The sequence below is a fragment of the Anneissia japonica genome, unplaced genomic scaffold (assembly GCF_011630105.1).
Source record: "Anneissia japonica isolate Jap-2015-1 unplaced genomic scaffold, ASM1163010v1 scaffold288111_len316891_cov189, whole genome shotgun sequence".
Classification (NCBI taxonomy): Eukaryota; Metazoa; Echinodermata; class Crinoidea; order Comatulida; family Comatulidae; genus Anneissia; species Anneissia japonica.
In genome coordinates, this window is record NW_022727056.1 from 76,093 (window position 1) to 97,623 (window position 21,531).

General features: G+C 33.3%; 1 protein-coding gene across 3 annotated transcripts in view; it reads right to left on the bottom strand.

Moving 5' to 3' along the window:
* LOC117113386 (tyrosine-protein phosphatase non-receptor type 13-like) overlaps positions 1 to 20,001 on the bottom strand; it is a 48,111-nt gene extending 28,110 nt beyond the window's left edge. For all 3 annotated transcript variants that reach the window (XM_033256691.1, XM_033256693.1, XM_033256692.1), the window contains exons 1-19: positions 19,825 to 20,001; positions 15,690 to 15,831; positions 14,917 to 15,098; positions 14,369 to 14,530; positions 13,871 to 13,966; positions 12,904 to 12,997; positions 12,093 to 12,743; positions 11,166 to 11,386; positions 9,778 to 9,852; positions 8,685 to 8,859; positions 8,132 to 8,288; positions 6,728 to 7,019; positions 5,504 to 5,689; positions 4,639 to 4,709; positions 3,948 to 4,039; positions 3,302 to 3,716; positions 2,999 to 3,039; positions 1,889 to 2,056; positions 1,318 to 1,554 (exon numbers count right to left, since the gene is read on the bottom strand). In XM_033256691.1, coding sequence (XP_033112582.1) covers positions 1,318 to 1,554; positions 1,889 to 2,056; positions 2,999 to 3,039; positions 3,302 to 3,716; positions 3,948 to 4,039; positions 4,639 to 4,709; positions 5,504 to 5,689; positions 6,728 to 7,019; positions 8,132 to 8,288; positions 8,685 to 8,859; positions 9,778 to 9,852; positions 11,166 to 11,386; positions 12,093 to 12,743; positions 12,904 to 12,997; positions 13,871 to 13,966; positions 14,369 to 14,530; positions 14,917 to 15,098; positions 15,690 to 15,822 — 3,448 coding nt within the window. In that variant the 5' untranslated portion in view covers positions 15,823 to 15,831; positions 19,825 to 20,001. The remainder of the gene's footprint in view (positions 1 to 1,317; positions 1,555 to 1,888; positions 2,057 to 2,998; positions 3,040 to 3,301; positions 3,717 to 3,947; positions 4,040 to 4,638; positions 4,710 to 5,503; positions 5,690 to 6,727; positions 7,020 to 8,131; positions 8,289 to 8,684; positions 8,860 to 9,777; positions 9,853 to 11,165; positions 11,387 to 12,092; positions 12,744 to 12,903; positions 12,998 to 13,870; positions 13,967 to 14,368; positions 14,531 to 14,916; positions 15,099 to 15,689; positions 15,832 to 19,824) is intronic.
* Between the last annotated feature and the right edge of the window lie 1,530 nt (positions 20,002 to 21,531).

Sequence of the window (21,531 nt, forward strand, 5' to 3'; positions counted from 1 at the left end):
TCATTTGGAAGCTTCAACGCCCAATAAACAAATCACTTTATGATTTTGGGGAATGGAGTGTTTTGGTATGAGAGATATTTGAGTTTTTAGCCAGAATCGAACAAGGATCTTGGGGTTTTGGAATACAAGTATCTAACCACCAAGCCACAGTTTTACTCTTATACTAATTGTTTATGATTTAAATATACATGCAAATACATTATATACAGTGGAATAATCTAGGATTCTTGAAATGGGGGAGGGGGGAGGGCTGATGGGGAACGAAGAGGGAGAGGGAGAGCAGTAGGTTGCAAAATTAGGTGATATGAGGTGATTATTAACTAATGAGCATGATTTTTTTTGCTTCAGATATTTTCAATGGGGGGGGGGGGTGACTGGTGGAGGTGTGTGGGCCCACCCCCTATACACACCACTGATTATATGTGAAACAGACTATAAGATTTGGTATGGACTATTACTTCTCCAATAGGATTAAGAATTTAAAAAATATTAAAGAAAAATGTTTAGTCACCTCATCAATGAATGAATCCCTAAGATTCTCCAATTATATGGGCATAAATAAACATTCTGTTACACAAAGGTCTTTCCTATTCCTCATTCTTCTTACATTTATTCCTATTTCTTTATTCACTAGTTTGTTTCAGTTCTTTCCATCCCATGGTAAAAAGGTAAATAAATTATAAATTTGAACATTTATCACCATTCATGAATAAATGTTGTTTTAGTGACAATGTATTTTGTAAGTTAGTGTGGTGTACTATGACTGTAGAATCAATGAAATTATGTGAAATTCATATGCAAATATGATGATGTTGATTGCATTATTAGCACCTGTTAATGCCACAGTACTACCCTCTAATCTACTTCCAATATATAGATAAATATTATATATAGTAGATATATAGACATGAACATATATGTGAAGACAAAAGATACATTTTACATTGACGTATATAAGATGAGGTTATAACCATGAAGAGAATGTATAAAATGTATTTTTAAAACATATATCCTATGTATGATGGTTCATCATTATGATTATATATTATTGTTACAACATTTAAAGCAGAACCCAACACCAATAACTTGCAACTTATATTAATGCATGACATTAATAATAATTAGGAGAGTAATATTGTAAAATGAAATGCGCCTGGAAGATTATTATTGTTGGTTGTCATATTTTCCCTAAATAATGAACATTATTAGATTTCTAATATTTGCTGTTGATTAGGCATGTATTTAGGATGTTATGAGTTATTCTCCCATCCATATATTTTTTGCACATATTAATTACTGTTTTGCATAAAATCCCACCTGGATCAGGAGTTTTCGGCTGTGAAAGTATCATCTTCACCACATTCTTTGACGTCTGAATCATCTCAACCGCCCCTTTGTGGCTGACGCCCTCAAGGCTACGATTATTAATTGAGATGATACGGTCACCAGGCTTGATGCGTCCATTCCGCTCTGCTGGGCCGTCTGGAGTGACACTTTTGATGAAAACACCAAGGTCAAGGTTTCGCGAATTCTCACCGCCAACAATTGTTACACCTGCGAAAGGAGTGAGTAAAAAGTGCAATTTCAGTCATTTTAATTCGATAAAAAGGAGCAGTTGGCAGTTCAATAGAGTAAATTCTTATTGGTTAGTCACTCAGTGCGCACTCACACAACAGATCCTCTGGTCACTGGATGAGTCCCAACTGGCTGCTCCCCAGTTGTTTCACCTTGTGGACTCAAACGACTACAAGATGTTTAAATTCAATGTTTTAGATGCTTTTTACACACATTAACATAGAGAGCACTCTATCACAAACACTACACCTTGACACAGATATCGCTTGAATTCTAAGGCTCTAACAATGAAGACGTAAAATTTGCAACTAACCAATTCCAAGTTCTGGATCTTTCTGTATTTTGACGGTAATAATTTCTCGTTCCGGCGTCTCTGGTACAGGGAGCTCATCCAAACGCTGCCGCAAGGAGTTACTAATAGTCTCATTTGGATTCAATCCTGGAGTAAATGGTGTCTGAGGCTGTGACCTAATACTGGAATCTGTTGATGGAAGGAAGGTATAGAAAACATACAATATAATTAGTAATTACTATATCATTAACAGCTAAAATAGGCTCATTTGTTTCAACACTATTTAACAAGGAATTACATTCTTTTTTAAAGTTTTTTGGATACTATTCAATATACCATAATATCTAGTAAAAATAAAATTGATACCTGGTAGTATCTTTAAATATCACTATAACTCATAAAGTGGTCCTTTTGTATAAGATCCGATATGCAATTGACCTTATTTATACTCCAATTGTTAATTACATATCTGTAATTAACCTGAATTTTGAAGTTGTACCAAATTACCTCATCTTTCATTTCATATTTATCTCTAAGTTTGAACCAGGCATTTAAAATATCATGGAAAAAGGCGTTTCGTATATTTTTTATACGGTTTAAGTACGTATTATTAATGACATATATAAGCTTAAAAAATGATTCAATTCTTTGGAAACAGTATTTGTATATATGGTGGTAAAAATGATTTTTTCATAAAGTATTGCATAATATGCAATTAATAGAATGGAGTAGAATAGTTTGGTTGTTAAAATGCCTGCCTTTCACTCCCAGGGTCTTGGTTCAAGCCTTGTCATAGAAGGGTTATTCTCTCACAATAAATACCAACTCCACTACCTTAGGCTCATAAAGACATTTAGTTAATAAAGCATTGAGAATATTTTACTTAGAAATTCAGAAAGTACATTTTCATCACATATACGCATGGCTTCTTTACAAAAAAAAAAACATAGGCCTATGTTCTCATCAAGATCTGACCCAAAAATCCTTAGGAAGGATCTCATCATGCTCATATTACACTTCAAACCAGGCAAGAGTCTGGTATGTAAAACACATTAAGCAAACTAATACAAATTTAACAATAATATATTTTCATATAGTTTCATCAAAAAACAAAAGAAAAGTATAACTTACCAATAACTTTTGCTTGTGGATCTGTTTTACGATCAAGTGACCTAAGTTAATAAGAAAAATTCATAAATGAATAATTTTTGTTTGCAGTTATACTATGTCACTGAATGATTGACTATGTACAATTTCTTTTGATATTTAAAATAAAAATAAAAGTTGTGTAACATATTTTGTGGTGGCAATATCGCATAATGGTATGGTATCTTGTGCAACTTTAACGAATTGTATTGACTACTCTATATGACCAATAAATGAACTTTGCATAATGACTTGAGGTCAGAGGTCACATACAAAAAATAAACATACCTGTCTCTTTGTTCATTTTGCTTTTCCCGCTTGCGTCTAATACTATCTATTGTAGCGTAAGCTGGGTCTTCCGCTTCCATGTCATAATCATCAACAATCTTCCCATCAATTTCCTCAAAACTCTGCGTTCTTTTGGAAGATGGTCTACCACGCACTTCACGCACATTCTCATACTGAGCATCTCCTGTGAGACTGTATTCAAGAATGGAATCTTGTTCATGAGAATTGTCGTAGTTGTTAAGTCGGAAGCCACTTTTCGCACCATTATTGGGTATTGATGTCTGAGGCTGGTAACTGTCTCGAAGAGAGTCCTCAAATCCATCATCAAAACTGTCCTCGTGGTCATGAAAGTTGTAACCAATGGAAATGGACTGAGAGATTGATCCACCAAAGGAATCCGAATCTAATGGATATTCTATTTATAGAAAAAAAAAGATACATATTAACTAGAAATTGCAAATGACCTTTCAGAGGTCAAATTGCTGTCAAGAATATGAATTGGCTGCTTTGCAGCAATCACAATTATTAATAGAATATATTATATTTGAACAATAATTTAGGTAGGCAGCCCCTCCAGTTACGTCTTGTCGGTGATACCATATAATGATATTATGAAAACCACACTAAACTAATGGTATTTACCAACCTTTATTGAACTGTTGTGATGTGTTTAGTTTCTGCCTCATTGCCATTTGAAACCTGTGCTGCTGCTTACTGAACTGTAGTAAATACCGCCCTCTGTAATAAATCAAACAGTTTCATTTTAAAAATGGTGTTTTTAGGTCTAAAACTATTTTTTAGGTCTAAAATAGGAATGCTGGTCACTTCGGCCCAAACCAACTCGGCCCAAACCAACTCGGCCCAAACCAACTCGGCCCCAGATAACACTTTGGCCCAAAACCAACTCGGCCCCAAACCCACTCAAATTGCCAATCATGAGCTTTAAATAGCAATATTGCAAAGAAAAAAACTTAGGAAACAATGCAAATTTTCTCATCTTTGAAATTTACAATTTACATTATTTCAGCTCTACCACAAGATGGCTTACAGTTCATTGTCAGGTAAACCACACTGTATCATATGCATAGGAAGGGGTGAAAATACATTGCATACTGGGAAGACTTTTTTCAAGGAATAAGTTTTTAAAGATAAGTTTTCACAAAATATGAGTAGACTACACTGTACAATATGCCATATAAAGTTATGAAAGTGCAACAAAATAAATATGGCAGTTAAATAATTGTAGCAGCATGAAAGCCTGGTAAATAGAATTCAAATATTTAATGTTCTCTAAGCATTTTTTTCTTAATGCATTTGCATGAGAAATTTAAACTTACTTCTTATAATTATCAGTGTAAAGTATAATCCTACCGTCAGTATCTCGTGCTTCAATGACAAATCGTTTCCGCTGAAAAGAAAAAGACGTTCCTATAATTCAGATCTTTCTGTACAAGATTAGAATTCAGTGGCATATTCAAGGGGGGGGGGGGAAGATGAAAGTACCTCCCTCGGCCCCTCTATTTTCAATTCCTGGATCCGCCACTGGAATTACAGTAATGTCTTGACGTTAGGCTTGTATAGATTTTAGTTCAAAATATTTAAGTAGATTCTTTTAAAATCAACAAATAATTGTTTTTATTTTATGTTCTATTACAGTAACAAATACAACAAACAAGGAACTAATCAAAATTAAAAAATCATCATCATCATCATATAAATTTTTAAAATACATCAAAAAGCTATTTTAAATTAACTATTGAAAGGTTGATGGCACAAAAAAAGAGAAAGCATTTATTTTATGGTCAATCACAGTAATAAATACAACATAGAAAGAACTAATTAAAATAAGAAAATCAACATCACCATATAAAATTTTTAAAATACTCTACATCAAGAGCTATTTAAAACAATTAAAAAGTTGATGACACAAAAAAAGAAAGCATCAAAAATTTACTAATAAGAAAAAACAAGAAATTGACACACTAAAAAAAAATAAAAATTGAATATTTGAGGGAAAACAGACAAGGAAAAAAAGGAAACAAGAAAGCGGTTTGCAAGGGCAAGTAGAAAAAACATGAACAAGGATCGAAAAAGAAAAAGACAAAAAAAGGGAAAGAAGAGCAAAGGATGACCCCTCAGGTTTGTACCTTGAGGGGGTCTAGATAATAAATAAATAAATAAATAATGAAAACTGATACTTACATTGAATGCAATTTTTTTGGTAAGATGCCAGGGGTGTCTCTGTGTTGGGACACGTTGTTTTCCTCGCTTGTCATATAAAATAACTCCCCTTGTACATAACCCTACCCACAGCGATAACTCGTTCTCCTTTTTGCTTTGTGAAATACGATGAAAGTGGATTCCATACTCCGCTAGCTTTCTTGCTTCCTATTGGTATACAAAAGAAGATTTAAAAACAGAATTCTTTTTTTCAATCTGTAACTTATTGAAATTGGATGTCTATGATTATTCAATAGATTCAGATTCAGAGTCAGATTAAATTGTATTTGTCCAATGGGAAATAGCAGTGAGTACACTTTCAGGTCATTAAAATGTATAAACAAAAATTGTTCCATATAGATAAATATACAATAAGTTGTTTTAGTGAATATTTCTCAATATTTTGAGTGACAGTATATCATAATTTATAGTAAAGTTTTGAATTTTCTAGTCTGCCTAGAAAAATTCTCCAGGATTCATTTCTCACTTGAAAACCTATAGTTATGCATACAATATCAGATTTTGTTTGTCAGACACAAAGCACAGATGTTGATTTCAATTTGTGCATGATTGTATCAAATCTGATCAAAGAAATAGTGTGTTTTCTCATGTTTATTGGAAAATGGAGAATGCACCACAGTATTTTTATCAATTTGATCTAACCTGTTGGTTGTTGGAGGACTGGAAAATCTCAATCACAGTCTTAAAGATGTATTGTCCCATGTTAAATACCAAAAAAATCATACAAATATTTTTTGGAATTAACTTGCCCATTTTGAAATAACATAAAAGTTATCAACTTGAACATACAAATTTGTGTATTTAATAAATGTCTACCCATCAGTTTACAGCGAAAATTGATAGAAACACTTCCAGTAACTGGAAGTGTTTTATTATAATTTTTTTGTTTAAAAATCAGGGTACACATTTTTTAAATTCAATAATTGTTATGCACAAGTTAATAATTTGTATGCTATTGCAATATGAGCAAGTTTATTTCAAAACTATTTTTAAGATTTTTTTTCCATAATCAAAATGTTAATTTCCACCATAGGCAGTAATTAAAGTACATAGAGATAAATCAAAGAAACATCATAAATCAATTACTAAAATGTTTTTATGAAAAATAATTTTGAGACAAGCAAACACAAACAACATTCATTTATTAATAAAGAGATGTGCTTAAGACTTCTGTCAGTAACTGACCATCAGAAATTCTAGCTCTGCTTGTTCCTCAGCCATTCCCTTCTGAAGTTCATGCATGGGAGGTAGTCTCCTCCTGATCTCTGCCACTCCGATTGCAGAGATCACGTAAACTGGCAAATACTGCTCTGGCAGGAAGTAATTCCGGGTTGCTGAGGATGATGCGTAATCTCCCATCTCAGCTTGCAAAGCTAGAGATGCAAGTTGCAAGGCTGCCTGCTCATCACACTTAGTTCTTTCCTCTAAGATATCCTTCCGCAACTGAAGATAGTACTGATGCCTTGTGGTTATGTGCCTGTCAAAAATGATAGTTTTTTTTTTTTTTTACAAGATACAGTTTCAAATGTAAAATAACAATTATCAATGTCAAATAAATCATCTTAAGTTCTGATTTCACTTTCATTTGCTTACGACAATAATTCAAAACTGATATGAAAACAGTTGACTTTCTAAAACTGCTTACTTTACACAGACTGAATTGGTTTTTCCATTAAACATAACCATTTTTGTACATTTAAACTGATAACTTACACTATACTCTTATGATCATGTCTGTAATTTAGCAGTAAAGCTTGAATGATGCTACATATTAACACAACTTTTAAAATGCTCACTTAATTTTTTACAATTGACTATAACTTACAATTATTTATCATTGTTTATTCTATGAAAAGTTGTATAGAAAATCAAAATATAGACTTATGTTGGAAATAAAGACTGATTGCATATGTTAAATTGAAAGAGTCGCACTGTGCAGGTCATAATGTGAAGATGACACTGTGTGGGTCACACTTTACTGATCACACCGTATGGTTCATCCTGTATGAGTCAAACTATATATGTCACATTGTCTGGGCATCAATGTATGGGTCACACTGGGGTGACATTGTGCAGGTCACACTGTATGTGTCATACTGCAAGGGTGACATTGTGCAGGTCATACTCTATGGGTCATTTCATTGTGAAGGTCACACTGTATGGGTCATAATGTGAGGATGTCATTGTGTAGGCCACACTTTATTTGTCACATTGTGAGGATGTCATTGTGAGGTCACACTTTATGGGTCACACTGTGAGGATGACATTGTGCTGGTCACACTCTATGTGTCATATTGCAAGGGTGACATTGTGCAGGTCATACTGTATGGGTCATTTCATTGTGCAGGTCACACTGTATGGGTCACATTGTGAGGGTGACATTATGCAGGTCACACTGTGAGGATGTCATTTTGCAGGTCACACTTTATGGGTCACATTGTGAGGATGTCATTGTGCAGTTCACACTTTATGGGTCACACTGTGAGGATGACATAGTGCTGGTCACACTGTATGGGTCACAATTTATTGTTTATACGGTGAAGGTTTACACTGTATTTACGAGAAGAGTTTCAGAATGATGCTACCTACCTGAGAAGACCTGGATTTTCAACATAGAATTTCACTCGGAAAAACACAGTAAATGACTGGTTTGATATTCGACTCTTTTTCTTCACTTCTTCTTTCCATGATGGAGGACCAACTTTATGCAGTTTCTCATCTGGTTCCAAGAATAAGTACTCTCCATCTAAAACATTAAACCATTGTATAAAAATCATCTTCCAGAAACAACTAAGAATAAGAAAATTAACTAAAAGGAAGACGAATAAGTAGAAAAAGAATTAAGAACAGGGAAAGAAGAAAAGCTGAAGAAGATGAAGAACAGCATAAAGAAAGAGGGAGTTGAGAAGAATGAGAAGGGATGAAAGAGGGAGAGCAGTTGATTGAGAAAGAAACAAGAAAGAGAATAGGAAGAGAAGGTTGACGAAATCAAAAAAGACAAAATGGGAGAGCATTAGAATAAAAAAGAAAAAAACTACAAGACAAGACGGGGTTCATGGGATGAGGAAGGCAAGAAAAAAGTAAGAGCAGTAGAATAATAACGAGGATGAGGAAAATATTGAGGCAGGAGACTTGAACTTACCACGGATGTAAGCAAGACCGAAGAAGAAATGTTCAAGAATATCTAGATATTTAACAACCAGTTCAAACATCTCCTTTCCTGTGGTTCCTAAATCACACATCAGATTTAATCGCCGTCCATTCAGTAACACACATGTCACCTTCTTACGACTCGGTGGAAGCTTCCCGGAACGACTCTGAAATATAAAATCACAAGCTGTACAAACATGCTCAAAGAACTTTCAATGGTGACACGGATTTTAGGATCACTGAAAACCATATAAAATGTTTGATTTTGCTTTGTGTGTGGTGGAGTCTCTTTCTGGTTCAGCTTTTGCTGAAAGGGCTATCCTCCTTGTGAAAGAGTTTAATAAATAATTGCATGTATGCTGTTGCCTGTTTAATTGAGTACTGACCAACATGACTGTTGAACATACAATTATCATTTTCATTGGTATTAGCTTCATTATTATTGTTTGATATTATTATACTATTTACCCAAAGGAGAGGTTTGAAGGGTAATGCAATAGTGTGCGCATAACTCACAAACTACTGGACCAATTTACGTCACATTTATACACACTGACATTGTTGCATGTTTCTCGGTCCTTTTCAAATTTGGTAAAACGTAAGATGCAAATTTTACAATATAATTTACTGTATATATTTTTCGGCTTTAATTACAGACAGAGCCAACTCGAGTGGGTCTTTCTGGCTCATTTGGATAGGCCGAGCCAACTCAAACGAATCAACCGAGGGCAAGGGTAAAGGGTGGGTCAAATTTTGCACAGCAGACTGAAAGCAGTCCAGTCGGTGAGTAAACTCGCCCGATTGATGGGCTTGTCATGCAAAGCCTACGCTAGGCCTCATTTGGCTAGGCCGAGCCAACCCAAATAGATCAAACGTGAGCCACTACTTTTTCAGGACTATAGATATGATGCACCAACAGGTTGAGGGTCTGTAACCCCAGATTATCTTGAAAATGATATCAAGATTCATAGTTATTTTTTGGTGATGTTGTCAACCATTGATATTATTATAAAAATATACAGTAGTTTTAAGACCAATATTTCTTCAGTATTTCATCACATACACAACCACCTCATATTACTCACCAACATAGAAGGATCTGCTGACAACGAAACATTAGCTTCTTCATGAGCAACGGCAAATTCTGGGCCAAAAAATTTCTGAAAAAAAATAATTAAAAATCTTATAATTAAGTTGGTTACAGAATGAGTTTCATTTCCCAATTTCTTAGCCACTGACAACTGAAACACTTATTCTACATATTTTAGTTTGGCACAGTAGCAAATTCGGAGTCGTACATCGTAAACAATGTAAACTCACCAGCAGTTTGACTGTAGAGTTTGATCTTCTAAGCGTTCCTACACTGGGGACAGATTCATCCTTACAGATAGTTAAACTACACCCCCTCTTAACTCGTACAAATTTTAACATATTTTTTTTAGTCCAAACGCATGCACTGAGAAACATACAAGCAGTGACAGACCGATTGCAAACTGAACCAACGTAAACATAAGGACATCAGGAAGTGTCCTCTTGCGTGCTTCAATCTTGTGAAATTAGCAATACATATCCTGATTCATATACATATAGTAACCGGAAACATATCTTCAGTTGAAACTGAAACTTTGAAAATGATATATCTGTTTTTCACTATCCCTCAAGTTATCAAAGATAACATACAAGGCCAAGAATTTGTTGTCCAGTACAGTAACAATTGGGAACTTTGTTCAATCAATCAGAATGCTTTATTTATAATCTATTTAACCTGTAGTTCTTGGCCTGATTCTGGGTTTATGGATACCTATAAAAAAAATAACGATATCCTTGCTGTTCAAGATATTGAACTAATAGAAAAATCATTTTTGCAATAAGCGATTAATTATGTAAGTTTTGTGTATAATAATTTGTGCTGCTGTATATGTAGATGCTTAATTGATAAGAAAATAATGCCATGATACAAAAGAAAATAACTTTAGACACAGAAGAATGATGCCCATCTTGAGTTATATATTATTCAGTGTATTATGTAAAGATAATGAAATTGTAATTTTTTAAATTATTATTTTGTTATGCTATGCTTCATAAATTAAATTAAACATACTATATTTATCCACATATACAACTTGTAATCTCTTCTACTCTTAAGATGTGCACTGACTGCGCACAATGGTTGTCAGCTGACGCCATTCTACAAAGAACGCAAAGCCACGACGTGCGCGCAACGGACCCTTTTTAATAACGATCTGTTCAAACTGCCACCAACAGACTAGCGCTCACAGGGTGGCGGAGTTGGATTCATCGTGGGACGGTCTTACGACAGAGTGAGCGCCCGACTTTAGTCTTGCCTAAAGCTCTGTCCACAGTATTAAGTTTTCTATGACAATGTGATTTTACCATATATGGCCATATCACATCCATATATGGGCAAACCACTGGTATTTGTCACAGAAAATAAAAACTCATCTAACTTTACCTTTAGTTTTCTCCTGGGATGTTTCTGTCTCTGATTGCCCACCTCTCCGTTTCTTCTACGGATAACATCCGGAGTCGGAGTGGGTACCGACAATTTTCCAGGCTGGCCATTTACATTGAGATTGTCGCTGTAATCAGGAAGGTTTTGATCACCAAAGTTACCATCTGTATGCAGAGTGGTGTTTGATGGGTAATATGGGAACTGGTCTGGATGATAGCTCCCTAGGTAAAAAAAACTCAAAGATGAACAAACATATTATATATATATATATATATATATATATATATATATATATATATATATATATATACATAAATCATCAAAGAAAGGTAAATACAGTGTTCGAATGTTCGAAGGACATAATAATACGAAAACAGTTATGGACTTTCAACTTGCTGTATCCAAGCTCCAAATGTAAATCCCAATAAACATAATTGAGAATGCTCAACTACAATTATATTTAATACAAAGTATTCAATTAAAACAAATTGAAGTATCAAGAATATCTCTTTATGTGGCATATAACATTATAGAAATACATAAAATGTAAATATATAGAAAAAAATGAATATATGTACTACTGTAATTTTTTCCAATATTGTAACTACTGGAGTTGAGGATCCCTGTAGAAAGTAATGCATTGCACAACGTAAAAGCAGATTATCATCAAATTATTTCCAATATCAATATAAAGCCACATTTTAGTTTTACTAATCTTTTTAGTTTTGCATAAAAAAATGTGGGCTATTAAACTATGCACATATTCACGACACAAATACTATACATATTCATTCCATACACTGTCGTGGGTAGGCTGGGTTATTTGTTTATTTGCATTAACCTTTGACAAACACATGTGAATATGTGAAAAAATTAAACAGCTAGTATAACCATGGACCTATGGATATGGTCTGTGGTGTAACTCACCTTCTTGTGTAGAGTGTCCAGATGCAATAGACTGAAATGATTTATATCTTTTTGTTCTTGTTTTCTTATAATTTCTTCCATCTTCAAAATCGCTTCCCGATGAATCACCACTTTGATAACTTGATGATGACTGAATCAAATCTGGGGGCATCCCCATACCACCTCTTAAAACACTCAGACGTTCTCGCCTCTCTCTTAATCTTTCATACGCCTGACTTGCCCTGGAATACCTGCTGTTGGCCCGTGAAGGTGGGGACTGAGATAATCTCTGAGACCTTTCCCGTGATCGACTCACGGTAGGTGACCTGTCACGAAAACGATTCCGAGATGGCAACTGGGAAGCGCTCGGAGTGAAAATATCGGACATGTGATACGATTGAGCACCGGTTTCATCGTAACTTTTAAAGGAATTTTTACTTTTGGAATATTTAGAATGTTTGTGATCCTCGTGCGAGTCGTAAGAATCAATTGTTGTTGTACTATCATTGACATAGCGACTGAACTGGCGGTTTTGAAGTGGCATACTCTTGGTTCGTGCATCATGTTTAGAATGTTCTGAGTGGTAGCTAGGACGTGATTGGGGACGTTTCATTGATAGCGGATCAAAAGCATTGGAATTCTGGATCTGATGCTTAGAAGTACCATTATAACCTATAATATAATTATTTAAAATAACAAAATTTAGCAACATATAAAGATAACACTTAAGAAGGGAGAAATAATTACATTCAGAAGAGAATTTTAAAAATGCTAATATGATACAGTCCATCTATTATTTCTACATATGTGTGTGATGCATGGCCATCATTACCTGATAATGAGAGAGGGCGCCCTGCTGGAACTGATATCTCTCTACTGGTATTTTCACCATCATGTGTATCATAATCAGACAAAGGACTGCTTAACTACAAAGAGATAAAACAAAACATTTTAATATCACTGCAGAATGACACTAATACTACAATTTTTTTTTCTGGTTTACATCACTGAAATCCAGTTTCTTTCCGACTATTTACCAAGCAATACTTTGTTTTAAAAAAAAGCAACCTAACTGAAAAACCCAAGGGTGTATACCACATGGCCTAATAGTTCAGTTTTGGTAGATTACTCAAATGGTGCTGGAAGGTTTTTCTGAATGTGGACAATATGTTTTTTCTCTTGAAAAAAAATAGTTCTTTTAAAACTGCAGTTTTGGTAAAATATTATATATAATGGTATTTTATTGAAAAATTCATAAAAGCATAAAACATTATAGCCAAAAATGCTGAATTACGAATTATGTTTAGCATCAATAACATCAAAAAGCATGAAACATATTAAACATAGTAGGAAATTTACATTAAAAGTGCAGAAAACTGTTTTAATAAAAAAAAAATTGAGAAAATTACGGAATTATAAATCATTACTATAGTAATTATTATTATTATCATTATATAATTGTATTTATTGCTTCAAAACCATTAAATAAATGAATTACGAATAACGTTCAACATCAATGACATCAAAAAGCATGAAACATATTAAACATAATAAGAAATTTACATTAAAATTACAAAAAAAAAATTATATTTAATAAAAAAAGAAAATTACAGAATTATAAATGATTACTATAGTAACCATTGTTATTATTATTATTATATAATTGAATTTATTGATTCAAAACCATTAAATTAAAGAATTAAGTATACTTGAATAATTATATGCTAGGGTGTTTCACTGTAACTTCAGTGCAATAAACTACTATTTGATGTATGCAACAGGCAATAATAATAACTTACATCTTGGATGTTGCCGAGCACCATCTTAGCAAGTCGAATGAGGTGATGTGTGTAGGGTACCTTGATTGGAAACTGTTGAGTGTGCAGTGTACAAGCCTGAATTGTGAAAGTGGGAGATAAAATTAAGCCATGAATATTGGTTGGTTTATTATTATCCATTCTTACAGCCTTGATGAGTGCACAATTAGGGACAGATTAAAATCAATAACATTTTAACATGTTACCATTAAATTTATCATTAGCTCTATTAACATTCATAATAAAGAAGTTTCCTTATTGATATAAATACTCTTGTAGTACCTCACTGCATTATCTATTGTGTATTATAGATGTTTTTTTTTATCCCATTTATATGGTCTCCTATTATAATTCCACTGTGTGGACAAAAGCTGGAAAATAAATTCTATACTACAAGGTAGTAGTCTTTGAAGTGCTCCTGTCATTTCTTCTATTAAACTACATATGCCAATCAAGTAATTCCAGTGTTCATTATCTCACCTCTAACACATGGATCAATCCTGACCTCCTTGCCGGATTCTCCTCGACCATGGAGAGCAGGAGGGAATGAAGGGAACGAGTCAATTTATTACTGTCTCTTGAGGGCGTTTTACCAAATTCAGCTGCCCAGAATATTGTCATACCAAGAGAGTACACATACATCTGTGGAAGCAATTTTTTAAACTTTACTAATATAGATATATATTACAATCTATAAAATACACATTCTAATTCCTTGCTTTATATACAATTCAACACAATACCTTATGAACAGGAAATACTACAAAATTGTCTTAAAAAGTTATGCAAAATAAAATACAACTTCTTTTATTACTATATTACATTATGTATAATAATATATATATTATTATATGGATTATCATTATTACCATACACTTATTAAATTATATAGAATCTGCATGAAACTTTTGGTATAGTAATTAATATTTTCTACCAAAACCAAACTAACTGTGATTTCATTTTGAATTTTTTTGTATAATTTGCATATTTCTACAAAATTCTTCAACCACTTTTAGAGACATACAAACCTTTTCAATAGCCACTTCAGAGAAGCTGACACTGTGGGCTAGGATCTCTGGAGGTAAGTATCCGCTAACGTCATACTGTGATGTGTTGACACTCTCAGCAAACCGAACCTGACCAGTTGGTTGCAGTAACAAGGTATGAGGACTGATGATGAATGAAGGGCCATTATCAGCAATGGCTTGACCTGTATAAAGATTAAAACTTAGTACTGAACATTTTCAGACAGTTACATAATAAATCAATTTTTCTATTTTTGCATCCTTAGCATCAGTTCGGAAGTTGTTTCAAAATATATGCCACCTTCATCCCTCTATAGTTGTATCACCAACACAACAGAGAAACCTGCAAGTACAGGCACTGATACAGTATTAATCAAAGTTCAATACTACAGTACTCAAAGCTGGCCACTCACTTCGCCTGTTGGTTGCAGGCCGACAAGATTATATTGAGAAGGCAACGGCACTATGCCATTCAGACTGTCACCATGAAACAGCAGACGCCTTTGCATCATCTAGCACTCACTGAATATGGAGCTGTATTGTCGGCCTACGGTTGTATGACCCAGCGAGTGCCCGGCTTTAAATGCACTTTCAAATAAACACCAAGGTACCTGTTTCCTTCGGAAAGATTTCTGAGGGAACGTTTTATCGAGCCGGACGTCTGGGCCCAAACTTTAGTTAACCCACCCACTGGTGCCATCCTTGCATTGTTGCATCCTTGGTGCCTTCCATCTAATAAGGTTTGCTTTAATTACCCTAAAGTGACCTAAGCCTACCTCTCAAAAATATATCCTGCATGGCCTCACTGCTATGGCACAGTAGAGCCCATAGTTCTTCCTCTGTTACACCATTTCCTTTCACCTCCAGTGCATCGTACAGTGACGCATGAATAAGAGATGCAACTGGCATCCTAAAAGCCTGCAAGATACACAATAATTTGTAAATTAGATTTTTATGCTAATAATCCAATCATATTTTGGCTTATAAACACGAAGATCTTAATACTTCTATTAGTATTAAAATAGAAAAAAATTATTTTTAGAATAAACTTTTACTTTACAGTTAGCACTATTAATAACCCTAATGACAACTATATTTTTACTGTAGTATATTCCATCTGATGTCACTAGAGTTTCACACACATAATACCATTATAATCGATGCAATGAATGTTAAGGCAGGTTCAGGCTGGGAGCAGGCTCATAGTATGGAAATCATGATGCGACGGATCATTTTTATAATGACAATCTACGATAACTGGTACAGTACTGAATTGGTTGACAGATAAATTAATAGTTGCCTACTGCATCCTTGTCTATGTGTTATAATAGCAATTAATTGTTGCAATTGATGGATTTCCGTTGGGTTGGCAGCATTGTCATCCTCATAAAATTTTTAAAAAAATAAACAAAATAAAACCCTGCCCAGACTATCAAATTTTATTTATGTGACATGCCTATATATGGTCATGATGACATCACATCATGACCATACAGCATGGACATCATGACTATATGGATAGACAACAGTTGTTTGTCAAAGAAAAATTTATAATTTGGACAGAGCTTTAAATACTTCACTCCTTGTTCTCTGTTATAAAATTTTACCTTGTACTTGTCTTCTGTTATTTTTATCAATTAAATGCAATGAAATAAAAAAATAACTTTCTTCAATAAATGCAAATAAAGTAAACAATAACATGAATCTTGGAACAGAATTCTATACAATAGTATAGTATTATATCTTTTGCTTTTGTAGAGTTAGACCTGCTAAATATCACCTTTTGATATTTAAGCTGCCTATTCAGGTATAATATGCAAAACATCTTAAATCCAATTAACTGTAGCCTGTCTAACAATAATGAAAGGCCTATAAATAATACACAATGAAAGAATATTGGGTTTATGTGGGAATTAACATATGATCAGGTAAACAACCAATCACAGCAAAAGATTTCAACTGTTATATTGCAATAAAATACTGTCAAAATATTTAATCAACATTTCATGCAATAGTGATACTAAAGTACCTGTTTTCTGTTTGCCTATCTTTAAACCTTGCAACATTTATTTTATTAGTATTTTTACATTTCATGGTGTTTATTCTGCATTTGAAAATACAGGTCTCCTTCTGATCAAAGACCCTCCAATTAAAGACCACCTCCAATTCACTTTTCTCTGTGAGTCCCAAATAAGCATTTCTTTTTACTCTAAACACCAAAAAGCTGCTAAATAAAGACCATGGAAAGCAGTATTTTTGGAAGGAGACCTACACTATAACAACAAAAAAAATTAATTTTATGAATATTTTTGTATGACAAGAGACAAAGTTGAACTTAATTTTTCCATTATCAACAGGTTGGTTTCTACAGACAACCAATATAATTAAGTTCATGATAAAATTTAGTCTAAATTTTAAATTGAATAGCGACAGACTATTGGCTGTCAGAAACACAGATTACAGGATATTAAGGATAGATGAAGAATCAGATAGTGAGCAAATAACCTTATCAAACATCTGAAAGGGTCGCTGACCAGCAGCGGCCAGAAACTGGATCACCGTCCTCATGTGAATGGCATGTCAATGCTGTACTGTACATTATGCAAGTATGTTCTTGTAAAATGTGTTTACAACTTCTCACAATTGAAAATTTTAATAATACTACTATCCTTTACAACAACACAAAAATAAGATGTTGCCTTACAGTAGGTTTCTTTCACTAGACCACAGCAGAATATTGCTCAATATTATAAAACAAAATATAAAATAGTAATTTAAAAATATCAAATAAAATTATTATTTTCTTCATATTCCTCTGGTCAAATAATATGTACAGTTTAGGTTTAATGCCATATTTTGATTTTAAAAGAGAAAGTGCATTGTAATATAATATGTAATATAATAATTATTTTAATACCATGGTATATTAAATTATTATACTCATTATCAATATTTATTATTATAATTAGCTATGATAATGTTGTGTCTGTTGTGTAGCCACCCTTGATAGTATGGGAAATGACCACTGTGTTAATAATACTGAGTCACAGATGATGCGGAATTCATACAGAAATAACAAAAGACACAAGAAAAAATCAATATCCATTCAACAATACAATCGCAGCTAAATACCAACCTCATAACCCCACACCCAATTTACACTCAAATGCACAGCAAACAGGCTCACAGTATGATATACTGTACAGACACAGCTGCAGAGCAAATATTGACACAAAATCCAATTAGCAGGCCTATATGTAGCAGGGATGCAATAAAATTTTTTTCAAACATGTACTTTAGGTTTGTATTTTAAACGTCAGAAAAGAGTTAGCCTAGAGTAGGAGAAAGAAGATGATTAGTATGAACAAGATAATATTCTCAATAGTTAAAATGTATAGTACACTTTAAAAAGTGGTAGTACTGTAGTTGATTTAATACTTTTTTAGAAACAGGCCAAGAATGACAAAAACAATCAAACTTCAACAAGACCAGACCCCAAGACTTTTGCTTACATGATGAATGACATACCAGTAGACCAGAAAGTCTTTAGTGGCAAACCAAACTGTTTTCCCAATTTTTAAAGCTTTTTCATGTTTTAAATTGCAACATCATACAGTCTAAGGCGGATTAAAAATGTTTATAAACGGAAATAGCTAGAGGTTGATATTTTCAAAATATATTATATATATAATATATATTATATTGTTTTATACCCTGCATTATGTTTCATGACTCGTTCATTTTACTTTCTTGGTGGTGTGTGACTTCAAATTTCCATACAGTACTGTATCTACAGTAATTAAGTTCTTATTCTTATTCTTTATTCACCAAAAACACAAAGTAAAATACAATGGTGGTATACACATAAAGAATACAAATGTGATAAATTGAATGAGTGGGCTGACAGGGACACAAATGCGAACATAATCACTAAGAAAAAGAACCTCACTCATTCAGTGTACTGTAACATATTAAACAATATATACATAAACATTATTTCAACTCAAAAATAAATGTATAGTAAGTACAAATTTCCATGTTTGATTAAATGATAATTTTTCCACAAGAACAAGGTATAAAATTTATAAAACATTTAATAATCAATACATTAAGTTAAAGAAATTCACAAAACATTTAAAATTTGCTACATTAATTTGAAAATCAATTATTATTAATAATATTTAATTATTATTCTTATTACTATATTTTATCAATTTATTTTTTAATTTTATTCTTTTTTATTTGTATAATGCTACTTTGGAAAATGGAATTCTTAAATTTTATTTTTTTTCAAAATTTTGTGCATTTTAATTAATAATAGCAGCCAATAGGTTGCATCTCGATATGAAAGGCTACGTTTTTTTAAATCTTGTGTTTGGTTTAGGAATATACAAATTGTAATTAAAAGTATTTGTTTTTAATATACAATAATAAAAACAATATCCTTGTCATTGCTTAGCCCTGATTTTTCAAGGATTAATCCTAGCCTACTATAATATATAAGGGCTAGGCGATAGGTAGGCCTATGATTCGGCCTATGTGTGTGTGTGTGTAGGCATAGGCCTAGGCTGCATAAGGCCTAGGCTTGCCCTATAAAATAGGCCTCAAATCAATATTATTCTTAATCTTTCTTTTTTAATATTTAAAATTAGGCAAATCACTAGACAACGCCAACAATGTCCCTTGCCTATAACATCCACAATGGTACCAATGAAACCACAAACATTGGTCCATGTTTATGTATTATGCAACCGTGTGTGTAGGTTACACTCTTAGGCCTAAAGTAGACATATTGACCAATCGTGAGGAGCAACCTCGTAAATGAATTTGAATTCGGCTTGGTTAAAAACAACTCAACAGCAGGACACAATGGGCCTAGCCTAGCTTGCCAGAGTCATTTAAAATGGTTACCTTTTTATTATTTCCTTGGATCAAAATACTCCTATTCAATAACTGAACGGTCTACATACATCCTCTTCATTACATGTAGTATATTTCCTTTTGACCATAGCCATCTAATTTTCCTAATATTACAAAATTTGTATTAAAACTCTTTCCTATCGGCTTACATTTTCGGGCTACCTGTCCTTGTTGTCATCCAAAGAGCGTTGATCACTAACATGGCTATACTATTACATTACGGGTTTTTGAATATATTATATTCAGAATACTTCAATATGAACAAACTTTTTGGTAATAAATATATTAATATTTGAATACTATAATATTTTTAGACAAAATATATAAAAGATATTTAAAATGCATGCTATAACAATATATTTAAAAGTCAATTTTATTTCTTCAACACCCCATTTACTAATAGACTATGCCAATAAAATATACAATTTTAAAGTGCTAGCGGTGACGTTGGACAATGTAGACACTCCAGTGTGAAGGCTCAAAAAGTTCGAACTGGTGTGGGAGAGGGAAGCCCGGCCAGCAAGGTGTGATGTTCATGTGGGGATAAGGTAGAGTTGGGTAAATAGTCCTAGACAATAAAGTGAGGATTTTGGCTGGCAACGTAGTTATTATTAGTTGTTATTTCACAACTTCAGCGTAATTTTTACTGAAAAGCAAATTTATGATGGGAGAAGTCCGTGAAGCAGGGGAGGAGAACCTGGGAACCCTGGGCAGGGGAGCCTTAAGTGGAAGGGGATCCTGGGAACTTTGATGGAAAATAGGCCTATATAGTCCAATTGTGACGTGCGTGTATCAAAAACCGCTCTGTTCAAAATTGGCGTTTCACGTGACCTTAGAGTTTTTACATTGTTTTGTATAAAAATTACATAACCTACAATAACATTTAAAATACAAATGATCACATAAAACGTCAAATAGAAATGTATTACTTTCACGTAAATTATTACATCAAATACACGCCTCCCTTATAAACGCATCCCTTTATATTTTTTTTTTCGAACAAACACCACTCCCTAACCCCAAATGACTGTAAACAAAAATAATGGAAGCAACATATTCTCAACACTTCAATTCATATTTTAATCCAGAAGAATTACATTTTTCTAACCTGGTTTGGATGAATAAGTTTTTTTGATCACGCAAGAGCACATTTTGACTAATATGTTGTAGTTCCACATTTACAGTGAAATTAAGTGGCGTGAATATACGTATATGCCTATCCTTTTTACAACCAAAATAAACTCCTTCCTCTAATAAACGCCCCTCAAAAACCCTTATATACGGTAATTAAATCACCTTTTACGTTCAGTGAAACCAATTAGGAGTGATTTGACAAGGGAAAAGGATGTGACGGTGAAGAATTTTTAAAAGACATCATCCTTGAAAACAAAGGGATGTAGAATCGACTGAAAACAAGCACAGGTTAACCATGCACTATTAAATATAGTGAAGGTGTTGTATTTTGCTCGCATTTTATACTTTCATACTATTTTCTGGCGGTATTTGGTTGGAGCACCTGTACGATAGTTGGGCTCAGACAGGCAGCATGCGCAGAACATCGTTCAAATCTTAATTGAGACATGTTTTCTAAATTTATAGGGCATGCATTAGATTCAATAGAAAATATTTTTGAAAATCCATGGTGCTCACGTAAGAAGAAAGTATGAGATAAATGAATGAAGTTCAAAATATTTAATC